The sequence below is a fragment of the Acinonyx jubatus genome, chromosome D1, assembly GCF_027475565.1.
Source record: "Acinonyx jubatus isolate Ajub_Pintada_27869175 chromosome D1, VMU_Ajub_asm_v1.0, whole genome shotgun sequence".
In the NCBI taxonomy this organism is placed as follows: domain Eukaryota; kingdom Metazoa; phylum Chordata; class Mammalia; order Carnivora; family Felidae; genus Acinonyx; species Acinonyx jubatus.
This window is the reverse complement of record NC_069390.1, coordinates 62533920-62560776: the sequence shown is the minus strand read 5'-3', so window position 1 is coordinate 62560776 and position 26857 is coordinate 62533920. Positions and strand designations below refer to the sequence as shown.

The following is a 26857-nucleotide window of genomic DNA, read 5'->3' as shown; positions in this document are numbered from 1 at the left end:
ATCATTTGAAAATTGAGTTGAACAACTTTGGGTATACATTTTAAGACAAATAGTTTTCATTTTTAATGTGTCCATACTAGTAGCTTTTTAAATTTGTTCTCATGGTCAGATGTTGTTTTTCTAAGCCTGCATTCCTGGCATAAGTCCAGGGTGGAGATAATTGTGCATATTTTGTATTCTGTTTTCATCAGAGCTGTCTATTGTCCCTTTATGATTATACTACTACAGGTAAATTTTTAATTTTTTTAAATTTTTTAATCTTTTTAATTTTTTACTTTACTTTTTTTAGAGAGAAGCATGAGTGGGGGAGAGGGACAAAGGGAGAGAGAGAGAGAGGAGAGAGGAGAGAGAGAGAGAGAGAGAGAGAGAGAGAGAGAGAATCTTAAGCAGACGCCATACTCAGCACAGAGCCCAATGAGGGGCTCAACCCCATGATCCTGGGGTCATGACCTAAGCTGAAATCAAGAGTTGGACACTCTACCAACTGAGCCACCCAGGCACCCCCAGGAAAGTTATATTTTATTACTAAATGTGTGATATTTTTGCAAATTACTTAATCTTTCCGGATTTGGTTTCCTCTTTCATTAAATGAGGATAATAATCAAATATCGTGGGGGTGAGGTGAGGATTAAGTGAACCAGTGATTTAGATGAATAGATGGATAGGTAGATAAGTAGGTAGGTAGGTAGGTAGAAAGATAGAATTGAGAGCAGTACTCAGTAAGTGAAGTGTAAGTCTAAGGAAAATAGAGTTGACTAGTCAACAACATGAGGCTTGAGGGCACCAATTCCCCCGCATAGTCAGAAATTCACATAGAACTTTTGACTCCCTAAAAACTTAACTACTAATAGTAAGAACCTCAAGAGATCACTTTTTATTTCAGTACACAATTTACTGGAGACAAGAACTGCTCATGCAGAGATGATTAGAGTCACACAGCATTTTAAGCAAATACTTGGCCACACTTAGGCTCACCACAATGGCAACAAGAGGTGGCTACAAAATTATTACAGTAGTAAGGTGTCTGCTATAGTTAATTTTATGCAGTTATGATTTAATAGTGCATCTTTACATTTGTTTACATTTCTTTCAACTGTGAATTATGCCCTGTACAATCTGTGTTTATATGCACAAGTTTTGATAGATTTTAACTTTTTGTAATAGATTTGTGTATATCTTATAGGATAAATGATAAAGTAGACTGGTTTCAACATATATGCATTCATGAAATATGCAACTTTAAAAAATAATGTTTATTTTTGAGAGAGAGAGAGAGACACACGGAGAGAGAGAGTGGGGGAGGGGCAGAGAGAGAGGGAGACACAGCATCCGAAGCTGGCTCCAGGCTCTGAGCTGTCAGCACAGAGCCTGACGCAGGGCTCAAACTCATGAACCACAAGATGGTGACCTGAGCCAAAGTTGGACGCTTGACCGACTGAGCCACCCAGGTGCCCCGGCATACCCAACTTTTTAAAATTTATTTTTTTTTTAATTTCTAGTCTTTGTGGCTTGTCTGCTAGTTTTTTCAAATCCAAAAAATTTTCCAATATATTTATTGAAAAAAATCAGCATATAGGTGGGCTCACACAGTTCAAACCAGTGTCGCTCAAGGGTCATTTGTACAAGATGTGTATTTAGTAAAGTTAACATTTATTTAGCACCTTTTATATGCAGGGCTTATTCCATGTGTTTACCTGTACAATCATATGTTAATATCCATTACATTATGAGACACCTGTCTTATTATTTTTACTTTACTGAAGATAAGAGGGAGATTTAGATTAGATACGTAGTTTGCTGAAGGCCCCACAAGTATCAGATGAATGGAGCCAAGATTTAAATTCATATCTTACTGACTTTAAAACCCATGATTGTAAGCCATACTTTATGGTATATTTTTAAATTTACTTCCATTTGTTAAGTTGTATGTAAATAGCCTACTATTTGATGTATAGATGCTGGTTTATGGAGAAAGCACATATGAACTAAAGTGGTATAATTAAATATCAAAATGGCAAGAGCCTAGGAGTAGCTAAAGATTGAACATTCTAATATAGACTGTTATAATTAATCATAGTTCATAAAATAAAGTGCTAAGGACCACATTTTGCCTCTTTTCATACTTCCTTTGAATGACTATTATGAGATACAGTTGTAGTTTTAATACAGGACTGAGTTGAGATGAGATTGAAAAAAGATATGGGAAGTTCTCCAGTCTAAATAAGTGTCTTGTCAAGTTTAAGCATTTGTAGCATGTTTGATCATCCTGGTCCCCAAATGTTTGGAGCCTCATAAGATCAATGAAGTTCTCAAGTTTTGTGGCCAAATTAGTATTCATTTTCCCTTGCTCTCCCATGAACTATAGACACCACAGCTAGTTAGTGCCAACAATTTATAAATCAAGGCTAGCATTAAAGTTGTGTTTGTCAATTTTGGGGCATGAAATGATTGATGGTATGTAGAATTGAAATGGTGTAGTGGAAAGAAAATGGGATTAATCTTCCTGCTTTGTCATACAGTAGCTTTGTGATTCCAGACAAGCTACTGTGTCTCTTTGTCTCACTTTGCATGAGATTTAAGGTCAGAAAGCCCTAGGTTCAAATCTTGTCTCTGTTCCTTAATAGCTTTTTGACCTTAGGCAAGACCTTTTACTTGTTTAAATCTCAGTTATATATTTAGTAAAAGAAATTTCCTGTGAATACTAGCTTCATAGGGTTGTGAGGATTAAGTTAGGATAATATATGTAAAACATTTGGTGTCTGCATTGAACATAACAAGCATTTAATAAATGTAAGCATTACTGAACATGTATATCACATTTTTCCTATCGTTTGTATTTTATCCCCATGTGTTAGACACTGTTGTAGTGCCTGGATGTAAAATTTATATACAAGCATACCTTGGACATATTGCTGGTTCAGTTCTAGATCACTGCGATAAGATGAATCTTATAATTGAGGCAAAAATATTTATTTGTTTTTACAGTACAAATAAAAATTATGTTCAAACTATAACAGAGTCTATTAATTGTGCAATAGCATTGTATCTGCAAAATCAACATACATACCTTAATTAAAAATGCTTCATTACTAGAAAATGCTAACTGTCATCTGAGTTTTTGGCGAGTCATAATCTTTTTTGCTAGTAGAGAGTCTTGCCTTGATGTTGATGGTTGCTGACTGGTCAGGTAGTTGCTTAAGGTTAGGGTGGCATATTACCCCTACTGTGGGTAGAACTACTTTTACAATTAGAGCCAATCCTCTCAAACTCTGCTGCTGCTTTATCAACTAATTTTATGTAATATTCTAAATCTTTGTTGTCATTTCAACAGTCTTCGTGGCATCTTCACCAGGAGTAGATTCCATCTCAAGAAAGCACTTTCTTTGCTCATCCATGGGGAACAACTCCTCACCTGTTCAAGTTTTATCGTGAGATGGCAGCAATTCAGTCACATCGTTAGGCTTCACTTGTAATTCCAGTTCTCTTGTAATTTCCACCACATCTACAGTTATTTCCTCCACTGCAGTCTTGAATTCCTTAAAGTCCCTCATGAGGGCTGGAACCAACTTCTTCCAAACTGCTGTTCATGTTGATATTTAACTTCTTCCCAATAATCATGAATGTTATCATGGCATCTAGAATGGTAAATTCTTTCCAGAAGCTTTTCAATTTACTTTGCTCAGATACATCAAGAAACCTTACTATGTATGGCAGCTATAGCCTTATGAAGTATATTTCTTAAATATTAAGGCTTTAAACTCAGAATTATTCCTTGATTCATGGGCTGCAGAATGGGCATTATATTAGCAGGCATAAAAAAATGATCTCATTGTACATGGCCATCAGCTCTTGGGCGACCACATGCATTGTCGATAAGCAATAATATTTTGAAAGGGATTTTTTTTTTGAGTGGGAGGTCTTAACAATGGGATTTAAATAAGTAGGAAATTGTGTTCTAAACAGATATGCTGTCGTCTAGGCTTTGTCATTCCATTTACAGAGCTTCGGCAGTGTAGATTTAGCTTAATTCTTTAGGGCCCTAGGATTTTCCAACTGGTAAGTGAGCACTGGCTTCAACTTTTAAGTCATCAGCTGTATTAGCCCCTAACACAAGACTTATTCTGTCCTTTAAAGCTTTGAAGGCAGACGTTACTCCTCTTCTCTAGCTATAAAGGTTCTAGACAGCATCTTTTTCCTCCAAAAAGCAGTTATATCTACATTGAAAATGCGTTGTTAAGTGTCGCCACCTTCATAAATTATCTTGCCTAGATACGGATAACTTGCTGCAGCTTCTGCATCCGCACTTGCTGCATCACTTTGCACATTCATGTTATGGAGATGGCTTCTTTCCTTAAACCTCATGAACCCGCCTCTGCTAGCGTCAAACTTTTCTTCCGCAGCTTCCTCACCTCTCTCAGCCTTCACAAAATGGAGTTAGGGCCTTGTTCTGGGGGATCAGGCTTTGGCTTAAGGTAATGTGGCTGGCTTGACCTTCTATCCAGACCACTAAAATGTTCTCTATATCAGCAGTAAAGCTGTTTTGCTTTACCATTCATGTGTTCACTGGAATAGCACTTCTAATTTCCTTCAAGGACTTTTCCCTTGCATTCACAACTTGGCTGACCGCTGTGTGTGAGAGACCTAACTTTTGGCTTATTTTGGCTTTCAGCATGCCTTCCACACTAAAAGTTTAATCATTTGTAGCTTTTTAAAATATTTTTTAATGTCTGTTTATTTTTGAGAGAGAGAGTGTGTGTGTGCAAGGTGGGGAAGGGGCAGGAAAAGAGAGAGACAGGATCTGAAGCAGGCTCTGTGCTGATCGTGGCAAGCCTGATGAGGGGCTGGAACTCACAAGCCATGAGGTCATAACCTGAGGTGAAGTCAGATGCTTAACCGACTGTGCCACTCAAGGGCCCCTCGAGCTTTTGATTTAAAGTGACATACGAGAGATTCTTTCTTCCTTTGACTTGAACACTTAAGAGGTCATTATGGGGTTATTAATTGGCCTAAATTTCAACATGTGGTATCTCAGAGAATAGAAAGGTCCAAGGAGAGGGAGAGAGAAACAGAGGAACCGGTTGGTGGAGCAGTCAGAACACAAATTACGTTTGCTGGCTTTTATGGGCACTGTTTGTGGAGCCCCAACACAACCGTAATAGTAACATCAAAAATCAGTGATCACAGGGGTGCCTGGGTGGCTCAGCCTGTTAAGCATCTGACTTCGGCTCAAGTCATGATCTCACTGTTCGTGGGTTCGAGCCCCGCGTCGGGCTCTGTGCTGACAGCTCGTAGCCTGGAGCCTGCTTCGGATGCTGTGTCTCCCTCCCTCTCTGCCCCTTCCCCGCTCATGCTCTGTCTCTCTCTCTCTCTCTCAAAAAAAAACATTAAAAATCAGTGATCACAGATCATAACAACTGCATTAATAATGAGAAAGTTTGAAATATTGCAGGAATTACCAAAATGTAATACAGAGACACAAAGTATACAAATGTTTAAAAAAATGGTGCTGACAGACTTGCTCAATGCGGATTTGCTACAAATCTTCACTGTTTATAAAAAGGTAATGTCTGCTATTGAAAACCATGGTAAGGATTAAATTAAATAATGCACATAGACTGATGAAAAAGGGCCTGACATTTAATAGATCCTCAATAAATATTAGAACATGAGATATAATGGTATGTAATTAAGCCAGACACCCACACAGGCATAATGTGAATTAGCAGCAGTGAGTTAGAAGAACTTTTTTATTCATTCATTCTTTAATTCAGTTAATTCATTCAACAATCTTTACACCAGTTCCATGCCTGGAAAGGATCTTATGTAACAAGGAGAAAGCAAAGGTTAATAAGACTGGGTTTCTTCCCTATAGATTGTCTTTATTCTGAGATCCGGGTGTCTGTTGATAAATTTCAGAGTCCATGAATTCTCGAAAAGAATATACAAAAATAAGTATTTTTATTTTCCAGGAAGAATATCTGTCACTTTCATCAGCCTTTTTGAGGGCATCCCAGGAAATCTCAATACAGAAAAAAGGGTGGACCCTGATCCATATTATAGCTTTGGCAGCATTTTGATACCCAGTTGCCTGGAATTTGATTTCTGGGATAACTGGATTCAATTTCTAGATTCATCCCTGGTTTCTCTGTAACTTAACTTAAACCTCAGTTTCCACATGTATAAAACTGGAATAGTAATACCTACCTCTCAGACTTGTGTCAATACTGTGTATCAAAAAGAATCTCAGTAGGGGCGCCTGGGTGGCTCAGTCAGTTAAGCGCCTGACTCTTGGTTTCGGCTCAGGTCATGATCTCACGGTTCGTGAGTTCAAGCCCCACGTCGGGGTCTCTGCTGTCAGCACAGAGCCCGCTTTGGATCCTCTGTCCCCCTCTCTCTCTGCCCCTCCCCTGCTCGCTCGCTCGCTCTCTCTCTCTCTCTCTCTCTCTCTCAAAAATAAATAAACATGAAAAAAAAAAAAGAATCTCAGCATCTGGCACTTCACGTGTATTCACAAGGAGTGGTTCCTTTCACATTGGTGTCTGCCTCAGACCAGAAGGATACCTTCTTCATCCATCACAGCTTATTGATTGATTGTCAGTGATCAGAATTCTATGCTTCAGAGAATAGTCACAATATGAAAGTGCTATAAAGGTCAAAACACCACTGATGATCGTTAAAACAAAATCTTGGCTCACACTCCTGGTCTCCCTATCATAATCCATATATATCAACTCATCCACCTCATATTGTACCTGCTGTTACCTGTCACTTTAGATGTAATTTCTGTCTCAGTTGCGTGACATTGTGATTCAGATTTCCCCAGCTGTTATAGAAACTAACTTCCGTGTACACACTAAGGTGTGATAAGGTGTGATAAGTGACACAAGTGCACATTTATCTTTCAGATGTTGCTCACAGTGAGAGGACACTGCGGAACTTCAAGTTACACAGCATCATAGAGTGAGGGTTTTATGGGAAGAAAAGGGGCTGCTGAAAGCCACAGAACCATATACAAATGCTGATAGGTAAAAATAAAGTGGTAGTGATACCATGGTGGAGGGATGTTTTATAGAATAATCTAATGCCCCTACAAGAAAATAGGGTAATCATTTGGAAAAAAAATATTGAGTCATTATTACAATATAGAACAAAATAATAATACATGTCTTCCTATCAATATTTCTGATTTTTCCAGCTATGGCACAATTTTTGTCTCCTTTCAGTGAAAATGTGTAACAGCCACTGGCATTCATGTCATTGAGCCAATGTCATGAAAGCTCAGAGCATCGTTTCAGCCTAGGGATCCAAAGTGGTCACTGAAGAATGCTGAACTCTATGCCTGAGTTCTCCTGGTGGACAAAATCTGGCCTCTCAAGTGCCAGAACCTGGCATAAATATATGGCAATAAGTAGAAGATTTTCATTAATAGATTACTTTTTTTACAAGCAAAACATTTTGAAAATAATTTGACATTTTACAGTTCATTTTAGAATATTAGTGATAATATTTTTCTGTGACAAGTGATATTTCCATTTATCACTGGTAAAATGTAAATACCTTACCATTATATGTGCACATATGCCCATAAAATGTAAATATATTTGTAATAGGGACCTAGTTAATATATGGAGACACAATGATGAAGAAACATGTGAGATCTACCTTCAGTAAGCTTCTGCTCTGTTGAAGAAATCAAACTTGAAAACAGTTACAGTTGGAGTGGTGGTTAGGAGTGGTAAACATGGGATGGGATATCCATGATAATATGAGATCACAAAAGGGAACACCAAATGCAGAGTCAGAATTAGGAAAGAGTTCTCAAAAGAGGTAACACCAGACTGACCATAAGGATGAGCAGTGGGGTTTGAAGGAAGACACTAATCCAGACAGATGGCAGTTAGATGCAAAGGACCAGAGACAAGTGGGGCATGTGATATATTCTAGGAAGTGGAAGAACTTCAGTAAGACTAGGGTATAAATCAGCAAGAAGACAGACATTGTTAAGGTATTATAGTAGAAAAGGAACTACAATAACTTTGAGAAAAGACAAAATTGTACACATGGCTTCTCTGTGTAAACTTCTCTAACCTTTAAGGTAAATGCTCACTATTCCCTTACTCCCCATGGGTCCAGAGACCCCTGGATTGATGTGCCTAGAGAAAAATAATAATTACTGCCTGTTGTTTGCATGGTAGGCAAGGAATAGTCCTTTGTTATTTCTCACAGACCATCAAAGTGAAGTAATCTTCAAAAGCCTTTATATAGGAAGGTTAAAAGACAAAAAAAAAATTGAGTGAAATTTTCATTCTAGTGGAGAAGATAACAAGTAGACAAATGTGTGATATTGTATTATATATCAATAAAATATGAAGAGAATTAATGCTTGGTGACTTAAATCAAATGAAAATGCTATAAAATGGGCCCTTAGAATAACAGTTATATAAAACTTCTCTGATTTCTCTTAAACCAAGGAACTTTTTATACAGGATATTAGAATCCTTCTAACTGGATCCAGTAAATCCTAAACATTTATCTACTAATGGTATTTTTTTCTTTGTTTTCCTGTCCACTGTTCTTTTTTTTTTTTTAATGTTTTCATTTATTTTTGAGACAGAGAGAGACAGAGCATGATCAGGGGAAGGGCAGAGAGAGAGGGAGACACAGAACCCGAAGTAGGCTCCAGGCTCTGATCTGTCAGCACAGAGCCTGATGTGGGGTTGAACTCACAAACTGTGAGATCATGACCTGAGCTGAAGTCAGACGCCTAACCGACTGAGCCACCCAGGCGCCCCTCCTGTCCACTGTTCTATTGCATGTTGTAGAATAGATCATATTCCACCTATCTGATACCATGCAGATAAGAAATTACTTGGACTCAGGAGGTTGAGAATGAGATAGAAAAGAAACAGGTCTTCTTTGTGTCATTTGTAGTATTCTAATAAAAGAAACACTTCTCATTTTCCGTTAACTTTATTGTGTCATTAATTATATAAATGTATAAAATGCATGTCATATCACAAGCTAAAGTGGCATGCTGCTGAATTATGGTTAAAAATGGAAACTTCTAAAAAAAGAACTGTAACTAATAGAAAGCGTATGAGCAAAACTAAAAATTAACTTCGCTGTTTCTTTCCCAAAGGCAAATCATGAGGAATAAATCTGATCAAAATAAAACTCCACAGCTCACCCATTTGTTTACTAAAGAGACCTCGTTTTTCCTTGATGTACAACTGTTTCCTCTGTTTTAAATGTTACTAAAAGATAATAATTTAATTCATCTCTCAGTTTCCAAAGTAATTTACCTTCTCTAGTATTGTTTCAGGGTTTAGAAGCATGCTTTCTTATCCAAGTTGTGCTTACATGTTAAAATCAAATGACAGAATTATTGCTTATGACTCTTTACATTTCACTTAGCTGCTATAGAATATGATACCTACATATAATGAGGAAGCTTTCTAGTATAATTCAGTTACAGGAGCTAAACAGATTATGTTGTCCCCTGACCATTTATTCTACAGTGAATCTTAGAGACGTTTTAGTTTTGTATTTGTTCTTCAACAGTGTGTATAAAAGATGCACTAAAAGCTGATGCTTTCTCAACAACATCATGGTCACAGTTAGTTAAATATTTAATGTCACCAAGCACAAGGCAGGGCATGCAATGAGCATGAACTTGACTATGAAACCACTGTAATGGGTTTAGGTCCCTTGGGTCTCCAATGTGCTCTGTACTGATACAGTAAATGAGGGAAAAGTCTCATCAAAATGCAAGTTTAAATAGAAATCTGTCCTGCCACATCCGTTGACAAGATTAATTATAGATCTCTGAACCTGATGTGTTTCTTAATAACTTGCATCCCTTTCCTAGTATGCAGTCAAGCTGCAATATTTATTATAGCCTTGTGTAATTCTGTATAATTCTCTTTTCCAGAGTAACACTTTCCCATATATTTTAAGTCTTAATAACTTAACTGAGTGCCTGATAAAAATCTCCATTAGTGATTTGCCATTAGTCCTTGCATTTGTTCATTGAAATTAAGATAATTATTTTACAATAGTAGCGAATTCCTGAAAGAATGCAAGAGCTCTCTCCATAGGAAAATTCAGCCATTTTCTCTAGTGTATATGTCTTCAAATGAAAGGACAAGGCAGTAAATATAGTAAAAATTATTAGAAGGTATTTTGCTTTGTGAATTACCCAATCTGCCTTAAAAGAAATGAAAATAAAAAAATAATGACTCAAATGATTTTTTAAAGCTTAAATTATAGTGATAGTAGATCCAGTACAGTGTTTATATTTTTAAAAAAATAGGTTATTTTTTAACAAAGGAGTTTAAAGCATGAGTTTACAGTGAAACAGACGTAGAACTGAATCAGGGTATCAGTGTTTACTAATTGGGTAAAGTTATTCAGTGTTTGATCTCTAGTTTCTTCACTTATAAAATAGAAAAGTTAAACCAAATTTTTGGATTTGTTATGATGATTACATAATATGCTACAGAGAAGGTGATTACCACAATGCTTGGTCCATCACAATCACTAAATGTTAGCTTAAAAATAAATAGCTCTTTCTGTCTCTGGCCGTTGGTTCTGTCCACCTGCAGTGGATGGATGGTCGTGCAGAAGTGCTCCAGCTTCCTGATCAAGAGGAACAAGCAGACACATAACACAGAACTCAATAACCTGAAGGCTCGTAACTACTTCTGCTACAGTGGGCTGATTCACCACAAGACTGTGAGTGTGGAGCTGGTGGCTGATGGCAAAGGTGTAGTGGTGGCCGTGAAGGGGAAATCCAGCCAGCAAAAGCCCGCCACCTCCTCCCTGTGGCCTGTCACCAAAAAGACTGCCCAGGGCACTCTCAGCAGCATCAGGCACATGATCTACAAGAACAAGCCTGAGATGGTGAAGAGGGAGCAGGTCGCCCTATCAAGAGCTCCTGAAAGCCTACCCCCCAACTCCAAAGCAATGAAGATGTCAGCCACCTAAAAAATAAATAAATACACATAATGCTTCATACAGATTGAAATATCTGCCTAGGCTTCCTATTGACCTCATCATCTTAAATGTGAATCCAAGATGTAAGCTTCATAAAAATCTGTACAGTTGACCCTAATGAAGACTCAAATGTCTGATTTAGTGTGATGCATCCTCATAATGGATTCTGGGGGGGGGGGACATTTATTAATATACTATGTGCAATATTCTTTTTTAAAGCATATTTTGAAAGAGAGGGGGGGGGGCAGCCAGAGAGAGAACTGCAAGCAGGCTCTGCAACTGTCACCTCAGAGCCTTATGTGGGGCTCAAATTCACAAACTCTGAGACCATAACCTGAGCTGAAGTCAAGAGTCAGAGGCTTAACTAACTGGGTCACACAGGCACCCTAAATATTCTTTGTATTTTTTTAATTTTTTAAAATGTTTGTTTATTTTTGAGAGAGACAGAGCATGAGTGGGGGAAGGACATAGAGAGAGGGCGACAGACTCTGAAGCAGGCTCCAGGCTCTGAGCTGTCAGCACGGAGCCCAATTGGGGGCTGGAACTCACAGACCAAGAGATCATGACCTAAGCCAAAATCGGGCACTTAACCGACTGAGCAACCCAGGCACCCCAGCGCCTTCAATATTCTTAAACAAGAAGCCACTAAGCTCAAATTTTCCTATTGTCTTTAATACCTGGGCCAATACTCTTAGTTGCCGGGACAAAATAGCTCATTAGCTCTCTCTACATCTGAGCTCACATCACCCCATGATGTGGTCCAAGCTCTTTACAGTCTTCAAGCCTGCACTGCAAAATAGCCTCCCTACCTGCTACTGACTTGACCTACCTCCTTCATTCATGAGTCTGTTTTTCTACCTGATCATGCCCAGTATTCTAGTGGTGATGATACAAAATCTTTATCTCCATTTAGGGGTGAACTGTCCAATCGTATCTCAGTTTAGAGAAAGATAGAGTCCAGGGGCTGGATGCCCTCTTGGAAGGCAGATTACAGGGTCACTCTGGAATAGAGGCAAAAACAATATTCAGGGTAGTTGATGAAGAGTATCTTAGACTGAGATTAAGTTGGGTGGAAGTCAGTAGGAAAGGAGATGGTAAAAAAAAAATATTAAGGGATAATGCTAGGGAGGCAAAGCTAGTGGATCAGAATCAAGTCAATGAATAATGGGTATGATATTTGTTATTCATTTATTATATTTCTTTAGGGTGGGTTCACACATTAAAGTAACAGACTGGACAATAAACAAGCTGGTTGTCGTCATAAAAATTCTTAACATTGTCATTGACAACATCATCATCATCATCATCATCATTACCACCACCATCATTAAAGTTCCATTTTCAGAAAAATAGCAAAGCGCATCAGTGTTACATTGAAACAAACAATAGGTTAAAGCAAAACTTGGCTATTATTGTGTAATCTATATTCGGTAAATTATTGATTGATTGTAGATTGATGTTTACTGAGATATAATTCATTTAACATAAAATTAACCATTTTAAACTGTACAGTTCAGTGGTTTTCATCCTCCCTTCTGTCTGTGTCTTAGCAATCTAATTCATGTATGTTTCTTACTACTTGGCCATGTCTTGAAAACGTTGTGGATCTGATTCTTAATCAAGATTTACTCATTTGAGTGTGTTAGTTTCTTACTGTTGGTATAACAAAGTATGACAAATTTCATGGCTTAAAACAACACAAATTTAGTATCTTATTAATAAGGTTGGAGATGTTTCTAAGCTATAATCACAGTGTTAGCCAGGCTGCTTTTCTTCTGGAGGCTTTAAGGGGAATCCATTTCCTTGTCTTTTCAAATTTCCAGAGACTATGCACATCTTTTCCTCATGGCCCCTTACTTCATCTTCAAAGCCAGCAGTATAACATCTTTGAATCTCTCTCTTTAAGAGATGGAGAGATGAGAGAAATCTCATCTTTGAATTCCTCTTGCCTCCAGCTTTCACTTATAAGGACCTTTATAGTTACTTTGGGCTTACCCAGATAATCCAGGATAATATCTCCATCTCGAGATCCTTAATTTAATCACATCTATAGAGTCTCCTTTGTTGTGTAAGGGAACATTCATAGGTTCTGGAAATTAAGATGTGGACACCTTTGAAGGAAGGAGTTGTCATTCAGCCAACTACACTGAGATTTAGGTAAATGTGTTATATTGCATGAATATTATTTAAATATGTTTTTATGGTTTTTTTAATGTTTATATATTTTTGAGAGAGAGTATGTATGAGGGGCAGGGGCAGAGAGAGAGAGGGAGACAAAGGATCCAAAGCAGGCTCCATGCTGACAGCAGAGAGCCCGATGTGGGGCTTGAGGTCAAGAACTGTGAGATCATGACCTGAACTGAAAGTCAGATGTTTAACTGACTGAGCCACCCACGTGCCCCTAGTTTTGTTTTGTTTTGTTTTTTGTTTTGTTTTGTTTTGTTTTTATGTTTAATGAGTTTGTCTATCTCTATGAAATTTTCCTGAACGCTTACTTCTCGGGACTTTATAGCCTATGACATTTGAAAGCCCTTCTTTAAGGAGTCTGTTAATTGCCAGGGAGCTTACACTCTTCTACACTGTGTCAATGCCATCTGCAAGGAATTTCTTTTAGTAACTTCCATAAAATATAACTATCACATTAGTCAGGAGTTTTGCTTGTTTTACTGAAAATTTGGAAGTTTGTGGGCATGACCATCAATTTCATTGATCCCTTCCTTCCATCTCTGACACTCCTACTGTCCCTATCCCTCTTCTTTTCTCCCTGTCACTCAGATACCCTGGCATCCCCAAATTCTTCTCTGTTTTGCAAAGCGGTTCATTTTTTAACAACTTCAATTGTCAAACTTGAATAACAGCACCAAAGCACTTCAGAGCAGTGGGCCCCCATTGAAGAAGTTTGAGTGTCTGTTGAGGTGGCTGTGTCTATAGCTGACAAAGTGACATTTCTTCTACTTTAAATATAACACTGATTTATATAAGTGTTGTTATCATAGATAATTGAAAGATGATGCTAAGAATCATTTGGACACATTTTTGGTATGCATGTCTGAATGCTATCTTACATGCTAGTGTTTCTCACTCATTAGGTTTTTTTAAGTTCACCCAGTTTACCAGGCATTTTGTTAACTACATATCCAATAAAGAACAAAACATAAAGTCTTGATTCCATTGACTCACATTTTTGTTGATCCATGTTAAATTAAGCATTGTTCATCCATATCTTTGGTTTGCTGTTGCCTTTGGTGAATTGTCTTATACCTACCCATGGGTAATGGTCAAGATAAATTGATAGCAGTAGAAGACCTGGGTTTGACACTTTTGTAAAGGGTGTTCATTAACCTAATTCCAGTTTCTATGGAAATAGTCATGTTAAAATTGGAGATTTTTGAAAGATAAAAATTATGTCCTGAATAAGCTTCTTAAAGGAATATATCAAGCAGAATGAGATCTCATAATTTTCAGCTCCTCTATGCATTCATAATGTATATATACAGCTCAAAAAGCTTTAAAGTGGCAGGGACTATGTCTCTTTTTCTCTATGCCTGATATATAGTAAGTAATCTGAATTAAAGTATTTGTTGGACGATTAAATAAATACATATAGGAATTCATTTAACAACATAATAACAGCTAGCATTTATGATCACTTACTGTGTGCCAGTTGCTGTGCGAACCTTTGCATATGCATTTGTTATTTTTATTCCTAATATAAGAAAAATAAAACTTAGGGGAATTTAATAACTTCTCCACAATTGTATATCTATCCATAACTTTGCTTTTAGCTATTAGCCTATCTCACCTTCTACCTATCATACTAAATCATAATTATCTTATAGACTGTTAGGCTTCCTTACTAGACTGTGAACTCCAAGACAGTAATGATTTTTACTTGTATATCTCTGTATCACCAGTGCTAAATTCAGAGCCTAACAAAGAGAATGTGTTCAGTGACTGCTTCTGGATTGAAATCATTGATCTATAGAGATCTCTGGAGAGCAATGACCCTCACCATAAGGGGTCAGTGGAGAGGACTTGAAGATTAGGAGAACTGTACTCAGATAATTGATGCAAGCTGAGCTATACCCATTTGGTCACCCTTACCTCGCAGGTTTTTTTCCAGTAGATAATGCTAACTACCAAAGAAGTTTCAGGTTGAGGGTTGTCTACACCTGTAATTTTGGTATCAAGTTAAAACAAAAACGACTTAAGCCAAATTCTGACATACACATATAAATTTATTAAATATAGATATCCATTGGCAATCAAACATAAAACAATTTATTACAACCTATATTTTAATCTCAGTGTGGTCAAAATCATTGTGGCCAGAAGTCATGTGGTGCTTTTACTTGTTCTGACTACCACCTGGTATGAAACTTCACTTGAGGTGGATGTGAACAGGTAACACATATAGCTGTCGTTAGGCAATTGTATTCTCCTGCATTATAGTTATAATTAAGTTCTCCTACATTATAAGTTGGATACATGGATCTTTTTAGGGTCAAGCTGTGTCCACTATCTTTGAGGAAATAGTTTACAAGCCTCACTCAATTCTTATATCATGATTCTTACATCTTGTGAAAGGAGAGGGGAGCCTTACTAAAGCATACAAGCAGACCTGCATATCTTAAACATACTAATCAATAAGCCACTAATTTCACCAGTGCAGAAATTTTTTTTACATTCATAAAATTAATTATGAAAGCCTCAGGTGTAGATGGCGATGTATAAAAGAAGCCCTTGTAGTTGACACCAGTCTTTTTTTTTTTTAATTTTTTTTTTAACGTTTATTTATTTTTGAGACAGAGAGAGACAGAGCATGAACAGGGGAGGGGCAGACAGAGAGGGAGACACAGAATCTGAAACAGGCTCCAGGCTCTGAGCGGTCAGCGCAGAGCCGGACGCGGGGCTCGAACTCACGGACCGTGAGAGATCATGACCTGAGCCAAGGTCGGACGCTTAACCGACCGAGCCAAACAGGCGCCCCGACACCAGTCTTTTTAATATGATGCCGAGTGAACACCACAGAATGTAGTTTTTAATTAGGGTAACTGAGATTTATATCAAAAACCAATAACATTCATAAAATAAAGCCATTTGTGGTAACTTACATATCTATACACACATATGTATCTGTATATAGGTGTATGTGTACATATATGTGTGGATATAGGTTGTGTGTGTATGTGTGTGTGTGTGTGTTTATTGTAATCCCTTTTCTTCCAGGGGACATCTGCTCTCTAGAATTAGGACTAAACATTTGTGACCTAGGGGGTTCCTGTAGTTTCTCCAGAAGTAATCCATCTTCTGGGAAGCCTCCATTTTAATCCCATTCACATTTTACTTTTAATTGCATCCTCAGTTAAAAAGTTACTTGTCGAAACTTTGTATAAAAAAGAAACTTTGTATAAACTAATTCAGATTTATGTATTTGATATACTACAATTAGTGGATCTTTTTCATATGATATTTTCTCTCTCAAATAATTTATAAACTCATGCAGATAAAGGATTTTTTTTTTCATTTTTCATTGCTCATCCATTCATGTCACTAATTTTAGTGACATTTGGCTAGGTTTTTTCCATTCTCTCTTTTTCACTTGCATGCCCACAGCTAACTGGGCTCAATACTGTAAATGTTGAATGACTGAAAAACATCCTATTATGGAGCCATCTTTACTAAAGTTTGCAGGTTTCTTTCCCTAATCTCAAAATGCCTTTTTCATTTTAGGTCACTCCAGGTAGCTTGTCTTACAGCATCAGTTCCCTGTTGATTCTCACAGCACGGGGCAAAGAAGAAATCACTCGGTCAGGTATGGCTTCCAGTACAAAAAAAGTGCTCACTCAAATTAAATACATATACTACACTTCAGAGTGAAAGTTTAAAAATACTCTTACGATTGGGGCGATTGATTTTGGAAATTGTTAGAAGTAGGAACCATTTTTCTCTGTACCACAAGATCTCTTTTGTGGAAAAGAAACTATTTATACAAGTACTTGTTAAAGCTTCTACATTGCAATTTACTCCAACTAATAATTACCCTATCAACACATATTCTGTCTAAATGTCTTTAGTCACAGTCCTTCTAATGTAATCTGGGTGTTCATTGTTCTTCTGTTTGATATGCACTGGAAGCTCCCAGCGTCTTATTCTAATCAGTATTTGAATGCATTGTCTGTTGAAATGAAAGTAACAATGATTAGTAGGACAGATGTTTCCCTTGAATGTGAAAATGTAGGGGTTAAAACCACAAATTAAACTGAATATTCACAGTCTTTGCATGTATTTTTCAAGATGGTTGGATACAAATTTTTGTGTAGTGAAAATCAGGTACCAGTCAAAGTTTAAAGATCTGTGACCTGCAAAATAGATGATATTTGGAAATTACTTTACTTTTACTGTCCACTCTGGAGAATGGACAAAGAACTCTAGTATGTTGGTAACATGAAATGCTATTTGCCTTCAATGGATGGTGATTTTGACAAGGAGACTAGGAGAAACATGAAAGTAGAAAACAGAACAATCAGAATTTCATGCCAGGTGCATCCATGCATCATGGAATTAACAGAAGAATTATAAGAGCTTATGAATGGATTGTCATTCATTAGTATATTACTATTGTTATTAATATTAGATGTGTCTTTGCTTTTTGATTGAAAATGCTATAAAAAAATCAGTTGCATATGACATTTAATTGTCAAAATTTGAAGACTGTGTAACAGAAATCTGATTTCTCTCATGTTGATAATATTTATCTCCTGTTTCTACATGTATTCCTTAGTTAATATTTTTTACTGGGATTTTATAAGGCCATGAGAAAAAAAAATTAAATATAATGTATGTCTCAATGGCTAACTTTAATTTCATAATTGAGGAAATAATTGAGGCCAAGGTGATTCCCATTTTTGTTTGTAAAAACAGTGCAGATCTTCCTCTACTTAACGTGGAGTTATGTATGGGTAAATCCACTGTAAGTTGAAAATATTGTTAAGTTGAAAATCAGTTTAACACACTTAACTTACTTAACTTCATAGCTTATGCAGCCTACCTTCACATGCTCACAACACTTACATTTAGCCTACGGTCAGGGAAAATCACCCAACACAAAGCCTATTTTATAATAACGTGTTGAATATATCATGTAATCTATTGCGCACACTGCTGAAATTGAAAAACAGAATAGTCATTTGAGTATAGAATGGTTGTAAGTGTGTTGGTCGTTTACCCTGGTTATCTTGTGGCCACCTGGGAGCTCCAGCTTCACTACCATTACCCAGAATTGTGAGAACGTATCATAACACCTGCTGGCTAGCCTTGGAAAAGATCAAAATTCAAAGTATGGTTTCTACTGAATGTGTATTACTTTTGCACCTTCTTAAGGTCAAAAAATGCTAAATCAAACCATCATGAGTCAGGGATTGTCCGTATTGTAACTTACACCTTTATTTAAATAAAGTTTGTGTTTATTCCTTCTCACAACCTTCACAAATAGTACCTGAAAATAGGTAATGAATACAGCTGCAGAATACAGATGATAGGCCCCATTGGGGAAGAATGCCTAGTTAGCTAACTTCCCAAGGAAGAATAATAGGGTGAGCCTTAAAACCCTAATTTACAATGCAAATTGTAAGTTAACCACTTCAAGAGGGTTATCATATCTCAATCATCAGGCTGATAAGAGGTAGCCAATTGTTTTTTGTCTGAATTGCTTGAAGAGTTAATAAAAAGATGATGAGTGTTTTGGGGTAAGAATGATTCCTCTGTCTACTGACCTTCTCAGAGTTTGTACAGAATTACTATCTAAGTCTCTTTAGATAATGACCCATGGATCTAATCTCCATTAAAGCTTTCTTCACATAGAATAAGAGGTTCAAAATGAAGCATCTTTGGAGTCAGTACCCATGATTAAGAGGTTATTAGTTTTCCTGGTCAAGAAGGTGGCACTGCAGTGGGATTTCAGTGTTTCATGATGTCTTCCCTACTTCAAACCTTACACTTCCAACTCAAACGTGTTATTGCCTTAGACTATGGTATTTAGTGAACATGTGCTGTTGTTTGTTTTAATTTCGTTAACTTAACCTAAGCCTATCATTCAACATTTGAAAACTGTGAAAAATCAAATAGATAATAAAATAATAATGTTTCATAGTTCATAAGACTGCCTCTGTGATTCTGGGCAAACCATTTAAATCTTCCTTTTTATTCACTGTATGAAAGGCCTTTGTTGGAGTAGGGATGACTCCTCTCATTGGGATATAGTATCTTTGTTCTTTTAATTTTTTTTAGTATTAGATATTTATTTAAATATATTTTGGTTGATCCATTTGACAACTACATGAGTGTTTGATCTTTTTATAGCATAAATAGAATAAGCTTTAGAGGCAAGTAGATTTAGGATTATATTCTATCCTCATCTTTTACCAACTGTGATTCCTTGCTACAGATGTCACATCTGTAAATGGTAGGGAACAATGATATTATTTAAAAGAGTTTTTCCAATGATTGAACAAGTAATACATTTCAAACTCTTAGTATACTGTGCAGCACAAAGGAAATACTCAACCCTGTTAACTATATCATGAAATTGCCTAGAATATTAATTAGAGTAGTATATGTATATATAGATTAATAGCATCACCACAAGGAATAAGGATGGCATATCTGTTCTCAAATAATTAGTATACAAAAAAAATCTTAACCCTAAAAGTACACTGAAGATAGATTGAAGTTTAAGATTTACAGTGCTTCAGGATTTATCACTACTGACTATCATTGTAAGCACAGAAAACTAGGAGTATAGAATGTTCTATATATGGAGCTTAATATGTGTGCGAAACCAATGTAAAAAAAAAACACACAGATATGATCTAGCACAAAGACTTTTCAGACTGGATTATTTGTTTGAATTTGTTTTATTTGATTTTTATGTGTGTTTATGGAACTAAACTATATATAAAAGTAATATAAGAGTTGATCTAAGGGTGCCTGGGTAGCCCAGTTTATTAAGTGTCAGACTCTTGGTTCAGTTAAGGTCATGGTCTCACAGTTTGTGGGTTTGAGCCTCACATGGGGCTCTGTGCTTGGTAGTGTGGATCCTGCTTGGGATTCTCTCTCTCCCTTTCTCCTCCTCCCACATGTTCTCTCTCTCAATCTCTCTCTCTCTCTCTCTCTCTCTCTCTCTCCCCCACCTCCCCCGGTCTCAATGAGTAAATAAAAAAAGAAGTATAGGAGGAGGAGGAAGAAGAGCTGATCTATTTGGGAATGAGAGAAGCTCAAATTCTTGTTTCTTCTACTCTGTCACCAACCCATCCCTGAGTTAGCTCTGAAGACCCCATGCCTGCAATGCTTAGAGAACACAATTTAGAAAGAAAGAAAGAAAGAAAGAAAGAAAGAAAGAAAGAAAGAAAGAAAGAAAGAAAGAAAGAAAGGGAAAAGGAAAACATTGACCTCGTCCAGTTCATTTCATTTTAAGATGGAGAAACTGAAGCCAAACATAGTGAAGTGACATGACCTAGGTCACACACTGAGAGAAGGACAGGTCTGGGTATGCTGACTCCTATCTATGGGATCATGTTGACTCTTAGAATATATTTATAGTTTAGGACAGCAAATGTGGCTTTGGGAAATGTGGCTATTCCTCCCTTTTTGCCAATGGTGTCATTTTGGTGGGTGCAAACTAGTAGCAGTTTTCAAAGTATGGTACCCAACTAGCAACATCAGCCTAACTTTAAAAAAAATACAAATTCTTGGGCCTACTCAAACCACCTGTGTCAAAAATTCTGATGGGGGGAGTGGTGCTGAGAACTCATGGATTAACAAGCTCTCCTGGGGCTATATTAAATAAATTATTTGGAAATTAGTTCCATCTGTAAACTAATCTTAATTACATGGCTTACCTACCAATAGGCAAAAACCACTATGAAGATACATAAAATTCTGAAAATAATTGAGAGGGAAATGAAATTTTGCTGATCACCTACCTTATGCAACAAACTCTTTGATTTCTCTTAGTTATTTAATCCTTATAGCAACATTCTGAAGTATACATTATTATGTGAACTTTGATGGAAAAATTTGATTCAAAGGAAGTAACTTGTCTAAGATCATTCAACTGGAAGTTGCAGAGGTAGGATTTAAAGCCAGAAGTAATTGACTCCAAAGCTTTAAATCTTCCTATTATGTATTGAAACCCACTGGGTGTTACACACACCTGGGGTGGAGTAGCTACAACTCCAGGGGAAAAATCCATGCATTCAATCTTTTCATCATTATGGAGTGCTTGTAATGTTGATTATACTTAGGATGTAATGTACCTCTTCTTGATGTTACGTGGAAACAATGTGTTGTCACTCTGACATGAGAATACCTTTTCTACTCTTTCATTTTACTTACATCTATTTGAATATCTATCCTGAAATTTCTCAAAACTTGCCAAATGATGACAAGCTAATGTATATGTTTATGCTTATATTTTTAGCATTTCATGTAAGAAATAATATAGCTCCAATGTGTCCCATTTGGGGACATATAAAAAGTTGCTGAAAAATGAATCATTACCTTAGATATTATGTAAATAAAAATCTTATAAGTATTATGTAAATGTAATTACATATAGAAGTAATTATAGGGATATACACTGCAAACTTCAGAGTTGTAATACAGGAAATTATAGGAGAGGGTAATTATATATCATGTTCCCTAAAGTTTCAACATCTAGGAAGAAATTCACCCATTTTTATATCTGAAAGAGACATTAAATATTTTATTGTGTTCGGCAGAAGGTGTGGTGAATGGGTGGTCTGATTAGGGAAGCAGAATATGAGTAGATATTGTGAATGTGGAGGATGTTTGTATTTTGGAAGCATATCGGTTCTAGAGCTGTTAAGACCTACTTGTCAGTTATAGGCCTTGCTTGTTTCTACTTGAAACTGGTTTTCAGTGGGTGAGAGGAAAGTTCTCCTTGCCTGCTCCACAATCTAGGATTCTGCCCATGAGAATGCCAGCTACAAAATCTAGTGCCTGGTAATGTTCTGGAAGATGGAACTTGATTGGGCAGGTTGTACCAATGGCTGCCAGAAGAAAAATTACCTATGGAGGTAAATGAACAGCATTTAGAAGAGTAGTGGATGCAATATTAGTACATGGAGAGCTGTACCAAGGGTTGTGTCTGAAGTGTAATATGAAGTCTTGATATAGGAGAATGGAGCTAGAGAGTACAGGAGAATGGAGCTAGAGAGTATAATGCAAAGCCAGGTAAAACAGAGAAAGACAAGTAACTTTGATCTCACTCATATGTGGAATTTAAGAAACAAAACAGAGGCACCTGGGTGACTCAGTTGGTTGAGCATCAGACTCTTGATTTCAGCTGCGTTCATGATCTCAGGGCTTGGTTCTTGGGATCGAACCACACATCAGGTTCCACACTGACAGCACACAGCTTACTTGGGATTCTCTCTGTCCTCTCTGTCTACCCTTCCCCTACTCACTCTGTCTCTGTCTCTTTCTCAAAATAAATAAATAAAATAAAATATAAATAAATAAATAAGCAAGCAAGCAAAGGGGGAGAGAGAGAGAGAGAGGCACCAAGAAACAGACTCTGAACTATAAAAAACAGTTACCAAAGGGGAGGTGGGTGTGGGGAATGGGTGAAATAGGTGATGGAGATTAAGACCGTGCTTATCGTGATGAGCACCAAGCAATGTATAGAAGTGTTGAATCACTATATTATACACCTGAAGCTAAAATAACACTGCATGTTAACTATACTGGGATTAAAATTAAAAACTTAATAAAAGAAAAGATCAGAAATAACAAGTTAATGAGATCATATTTGGAAGCAGAACAAAGCAAGCAGTTCAGGTACTCAGTCTTTTTGAGGGACAACTGCATATTGATTTGTGAACCAGAGCAGCTAACTTTAAGACTCAAGACTCAAAGGACACCTTCTTTCTAGGGCAAACATAGCAACCAATCACTGTACCTCACATATTCTATCCAAGTCCAGTTCTTTCATTTTTCTAAGTAAATGTCTCCCTGATTTCTTTACTTCATTCCACCTCCACTGCTGTCATCATACACCATGCCAGCATCATCTTTTGCCTGAACAGTTGCAATTTCCTCCTAACCTATTGCCTCATTGCCACTTACTCTCTCCACAATCTAGTTTTACACACTGCAGCCAAAGTTATTAATCCTACGTCACTCCATGCTTTTAGGGAAAATACTAAAGTCCTTAAAATGATCTACAAGTCTCTGCATGATATTAACCCTGCTTACTTCTATAGTCTTACGTGATGAGCCTCTCAGCCCTCCTCCCTCTGCAACTCAATACTGTCCAATTTCAGTTTCTTTTGGTAACATGCCTTTCTGCATAGAAGGCTTTCTCCATTACCGTTTTCTCTTTTTGGAACTATAGGTCTCAATTCAAGTATTGTTTCCTTAGGAAACACTCCCTTTACTACTTTATCCTGAAACACACACACACACACACACACACACACACACATATGCACATACACTTCTGGTCTTCTGTTATATTTCCTTACAGCTGCTGGGTTTTTTTTTTCTTTTTCTCTCACATAACTAATTACTTTGCAATTATGTATTTGTGTGTTAATGTGAATAAATAAATGCCTATCTCTCCAACTAAACAAACTACATGAAAACAGGAACCATCCCTTTTTTCACTCTAGAGCTGAGCTCAGTGGCTGCTGGAACTGTTTGCTAAGCAAAGTCTTAGATATGAAGCCAAAATTGTAAGTGATGAAAGAAAAAAAAAGATAAATTCACCAAATTATAAAACTTTTGCCCTGTAAACAATATTAATGAGGTGAAAAGAAGACCCAGTGAATGAGAGAAAAGTTTTGGATATTATTTATGTGGCAAGAGTCTTGTGTTTAGAATGTATAAATGACTATTATAGCTCAATAATAAAATAACAAGTAAGACTACAAATAGTAAAAATGGATAGAGAATATAAATAGACATATTTCTTCAAAGATAGTATACATGTGGTCAGTAAACATGTGATGAAATGTACAACATTACCCATTAGGGAAGTGCAAATTAGAACAACAGTGTGATGTTACTTCATGGCCATAACTGATAAAAATTAAGGATAGTGACAAATGTTGGCAAGGCTATGTAAAAATTGGAATCCTCATATATTTCTGGTAGGGATGTAGAATGGTATAGCACTTTGGAAAATACTTTGGCTTGTCTTCAGTGAGTTAAACATAGAATTGTTCTATGACTTCTAGCAATTTCACTCCTAGTAATATACCTAAGATAATTTAAAACATGTTTCCGTATTAAACTTTATACGTAAATGTTTATTGTAGCAATACTCAAAATGGGCCCAAAATAGAAACGGCCCAAGTTTCCATCAACTGATGAATAGGTAAACAAAATATAGTGTATTTATATGATGGAATATTATTCAGCAATAAAAAGAAATGGAATGCTGATACATGCTACAACATGGAGGAACCTTGAAAACATTATGGTAAGTGAAATAAATCAGTCTCAACAGACTATAAAAGACCAATTATGGTGTCATTCCATTTGTAAGAAATGTCCAAAATAGAGAAACATATGGAGAGGGAAAGTAAATTAAGGTTTGCCTAAGAGTATGCAGGAAAAATATTGGGAGGAAATAAGGAGTGATCATGGATACTTATTTATTTATTTGATATTCAAAAGTTTATAAAATTAGATTGTCATGGTGCTTGCATAACTCTGTGAATATGCTAAATATCATTGATTATATATTTTATTTTATCTTATTTTAATTTTTGTTTTATTTTAGAGAGAGTGAGAGAGCACGCCCAAGTGGGATAGAGGCCAGAGGGCGTGGGAGAGAGAATCTTAAGCAGACTCCACACTTACTGTGGAGCCTGATGGGTACAAAAAGATCCCACAACCCTGGGATCATGACCTGAACCAAAATCAAGTCAGACATTCAACTGACTGAGCCACCCAGGCACCCTTGATTATGTATTTTAAATGGGTGAATTGTAGCATATGTGTCAGTAAAGCCATTAAAGTTTTTTGTCATGACTTGAAAAGACAATTGCTTATATAAAATGTGTGGGTACATTATTTGCACTGAATGGTCAAAACCTGTCAACACACATGCCCACTAAAAGTAATGCACAACACCAGACGTGGAAACTACATGAGTACATATATATTACAAAAAAAGAATCTTCTATTTAAGTATATTTAAAAGATAATTATTTAAAGCAAAAATATTAACAACATATTATGAATTTTATATCATAAAGAGAAGCAAAATATATGACAATAATAGTGAAACTGCAGGAGGGAAGAAATGAGAGTCTATTATTGTAAGGTTCTTACACCATATATGAAGTATTATACTAGTACTTAAAGGTAGACTAATAAATCAAAGATACATGCTATAGGGGCATCTGGGTGGCTCAGTCAGTTGAGTGTCTGATTCTTGATTTTGGCTCAGGTTATGATCCCAGGGTCATGGAATCAAGCCCCGTGTCAGGCTCTGTGCTGAGCTTTAAGGCTGCTTAAGCTTCTCTCTCTCTCCCCCTCTGCCCCCTCCCCTGCTAATGTGTTCTCTCTTTCTAAAATACACACACACTCACGGCCCCCCATATATGTATATAAAGATCTATGCTATAAATTCTACAGCAACCACTAAAATAATAAAATGGAAGTATAGCTAAAAATGAAGTAAAAAGCAATTAAAAATACTTAGTTAATACAAAAGAAGGCATGATGAGAGGAACAAGACTACTAAGAATATATGAGACAAATAGTTAAAATGATTGTAGATTTAAAACCAGCATCAATAAACTCATTAAGTATAAATGGATATAAATGGATTAAATACCTCAATTAAAAGTTAGAGATTGTGAGATTAGGCAAAACTGTATTTCAAATACAAGTAAGATACATTAAATATAAAAACACAAATACGTTACAATTAAAAAAAAAATAGAAAAACATGTCATGCTAACACTAAGCACAGAAACAGCTGCAGTAGATATATCAGACAGAATACATTTCAGACAGAAATACTACAAGGAAATTGAGGGTCATTCATAATTTTAAAGGTGATAACTCAGAAAGTGGAAGTAACAATTATAAGCCATTGTGTATGTACCAACAGAGCTTCAAAATATATGAAACAAAATCTATCAGAACTCCAAGTAGAAATCAATAAATCATTATCATAATTTGATATTAGAATACTTCTCATAAGAAATAGGACAAGTCAACAGAAAATCAGTAAGGTTATAGATGAATAACACTAAAAACCAACTTGACCTAATTAACATTTATAGAGTACCCCAATGCAGTTGGAGTGGACTATACATTCTTTTCAAGTACACATGAAACATTTAACAAGATAGACCATATTCTGGCCCAAACATGTATTTCAGTACATTTAAAATAATTACAGTTACACAGTATGTTCTATGACTATAATGAAATGAAATTAGAAATCGGTAACAAAGATACATGGAAAATCCCCAAAATTTGAAAACTAAATACCACACCTAAATAACCCATGGCTCAAAGAAAAAATTAAGAGGAAATTCAGGAAGTATTTTGAACTGGATGAAAATGAAAACAAAACATCAAAATTTATGGGATTTACCTAAGAGCTTATAGGAAATTTTAGAACACAAAATGTCTATTTTAGAAAATAAGAAGAACATGAATGACTTTAGCTTCTACCTTAAGAAACTAATAAGAAAAAAATTAAATACAAGGTAAGCAAAAGATAGGAAATAGTAAAGATTCAATGCAATCTCCCTCAATGAAAAGAAGACAGAAAAAACATTAGAGAAAATCAATGAAACAAAAAGCTTATTCT

General features: G+C 36.3%; 2 protein-coding genes across 2 annotated transcripts in view; both read left to right on the top strand.

Annotated features, from left to right (window-relative positions):
* The window catches only part of TENM4 (teneurin transmembrane protein 4), a 2866770-nt gene that overhangs the window by 713164 nt on the left and 2126749 nt on the right, over nucleotides 1-26857 (top strand). Inside the window, exon 3 of the mRNA XM_053202558.1 lies at nucleotides 16729-16810. The gene's annotated coding sequence lies outside the window, so the exon portion shown is untranslated. The remainder of the gene's footprint in view (nucleotides 1-16728; nucleotides 16811-26857) is intronic.
* Nucleotides 10612-10986, top strand: LOC106981607 (60S ribosomal protein L28-like). Its single transcript, XM_053202536.1, has one exon. It carries the CDS (start codon nucleotides 10612-10614, stop codon nucleotides 10984-10986), a length of 375 nt encoding a protein of 124 aa, XP_053058511.1.

Coding starts and splice junctions, on each gene's coding strand:
- LOC106981607 (XM_053202536.1), top strand. CDS start 10,612: ATGGTCGTGCAGAAGTGCTCCAGCTTCCTGATCAAGAGGAACAAGCAG.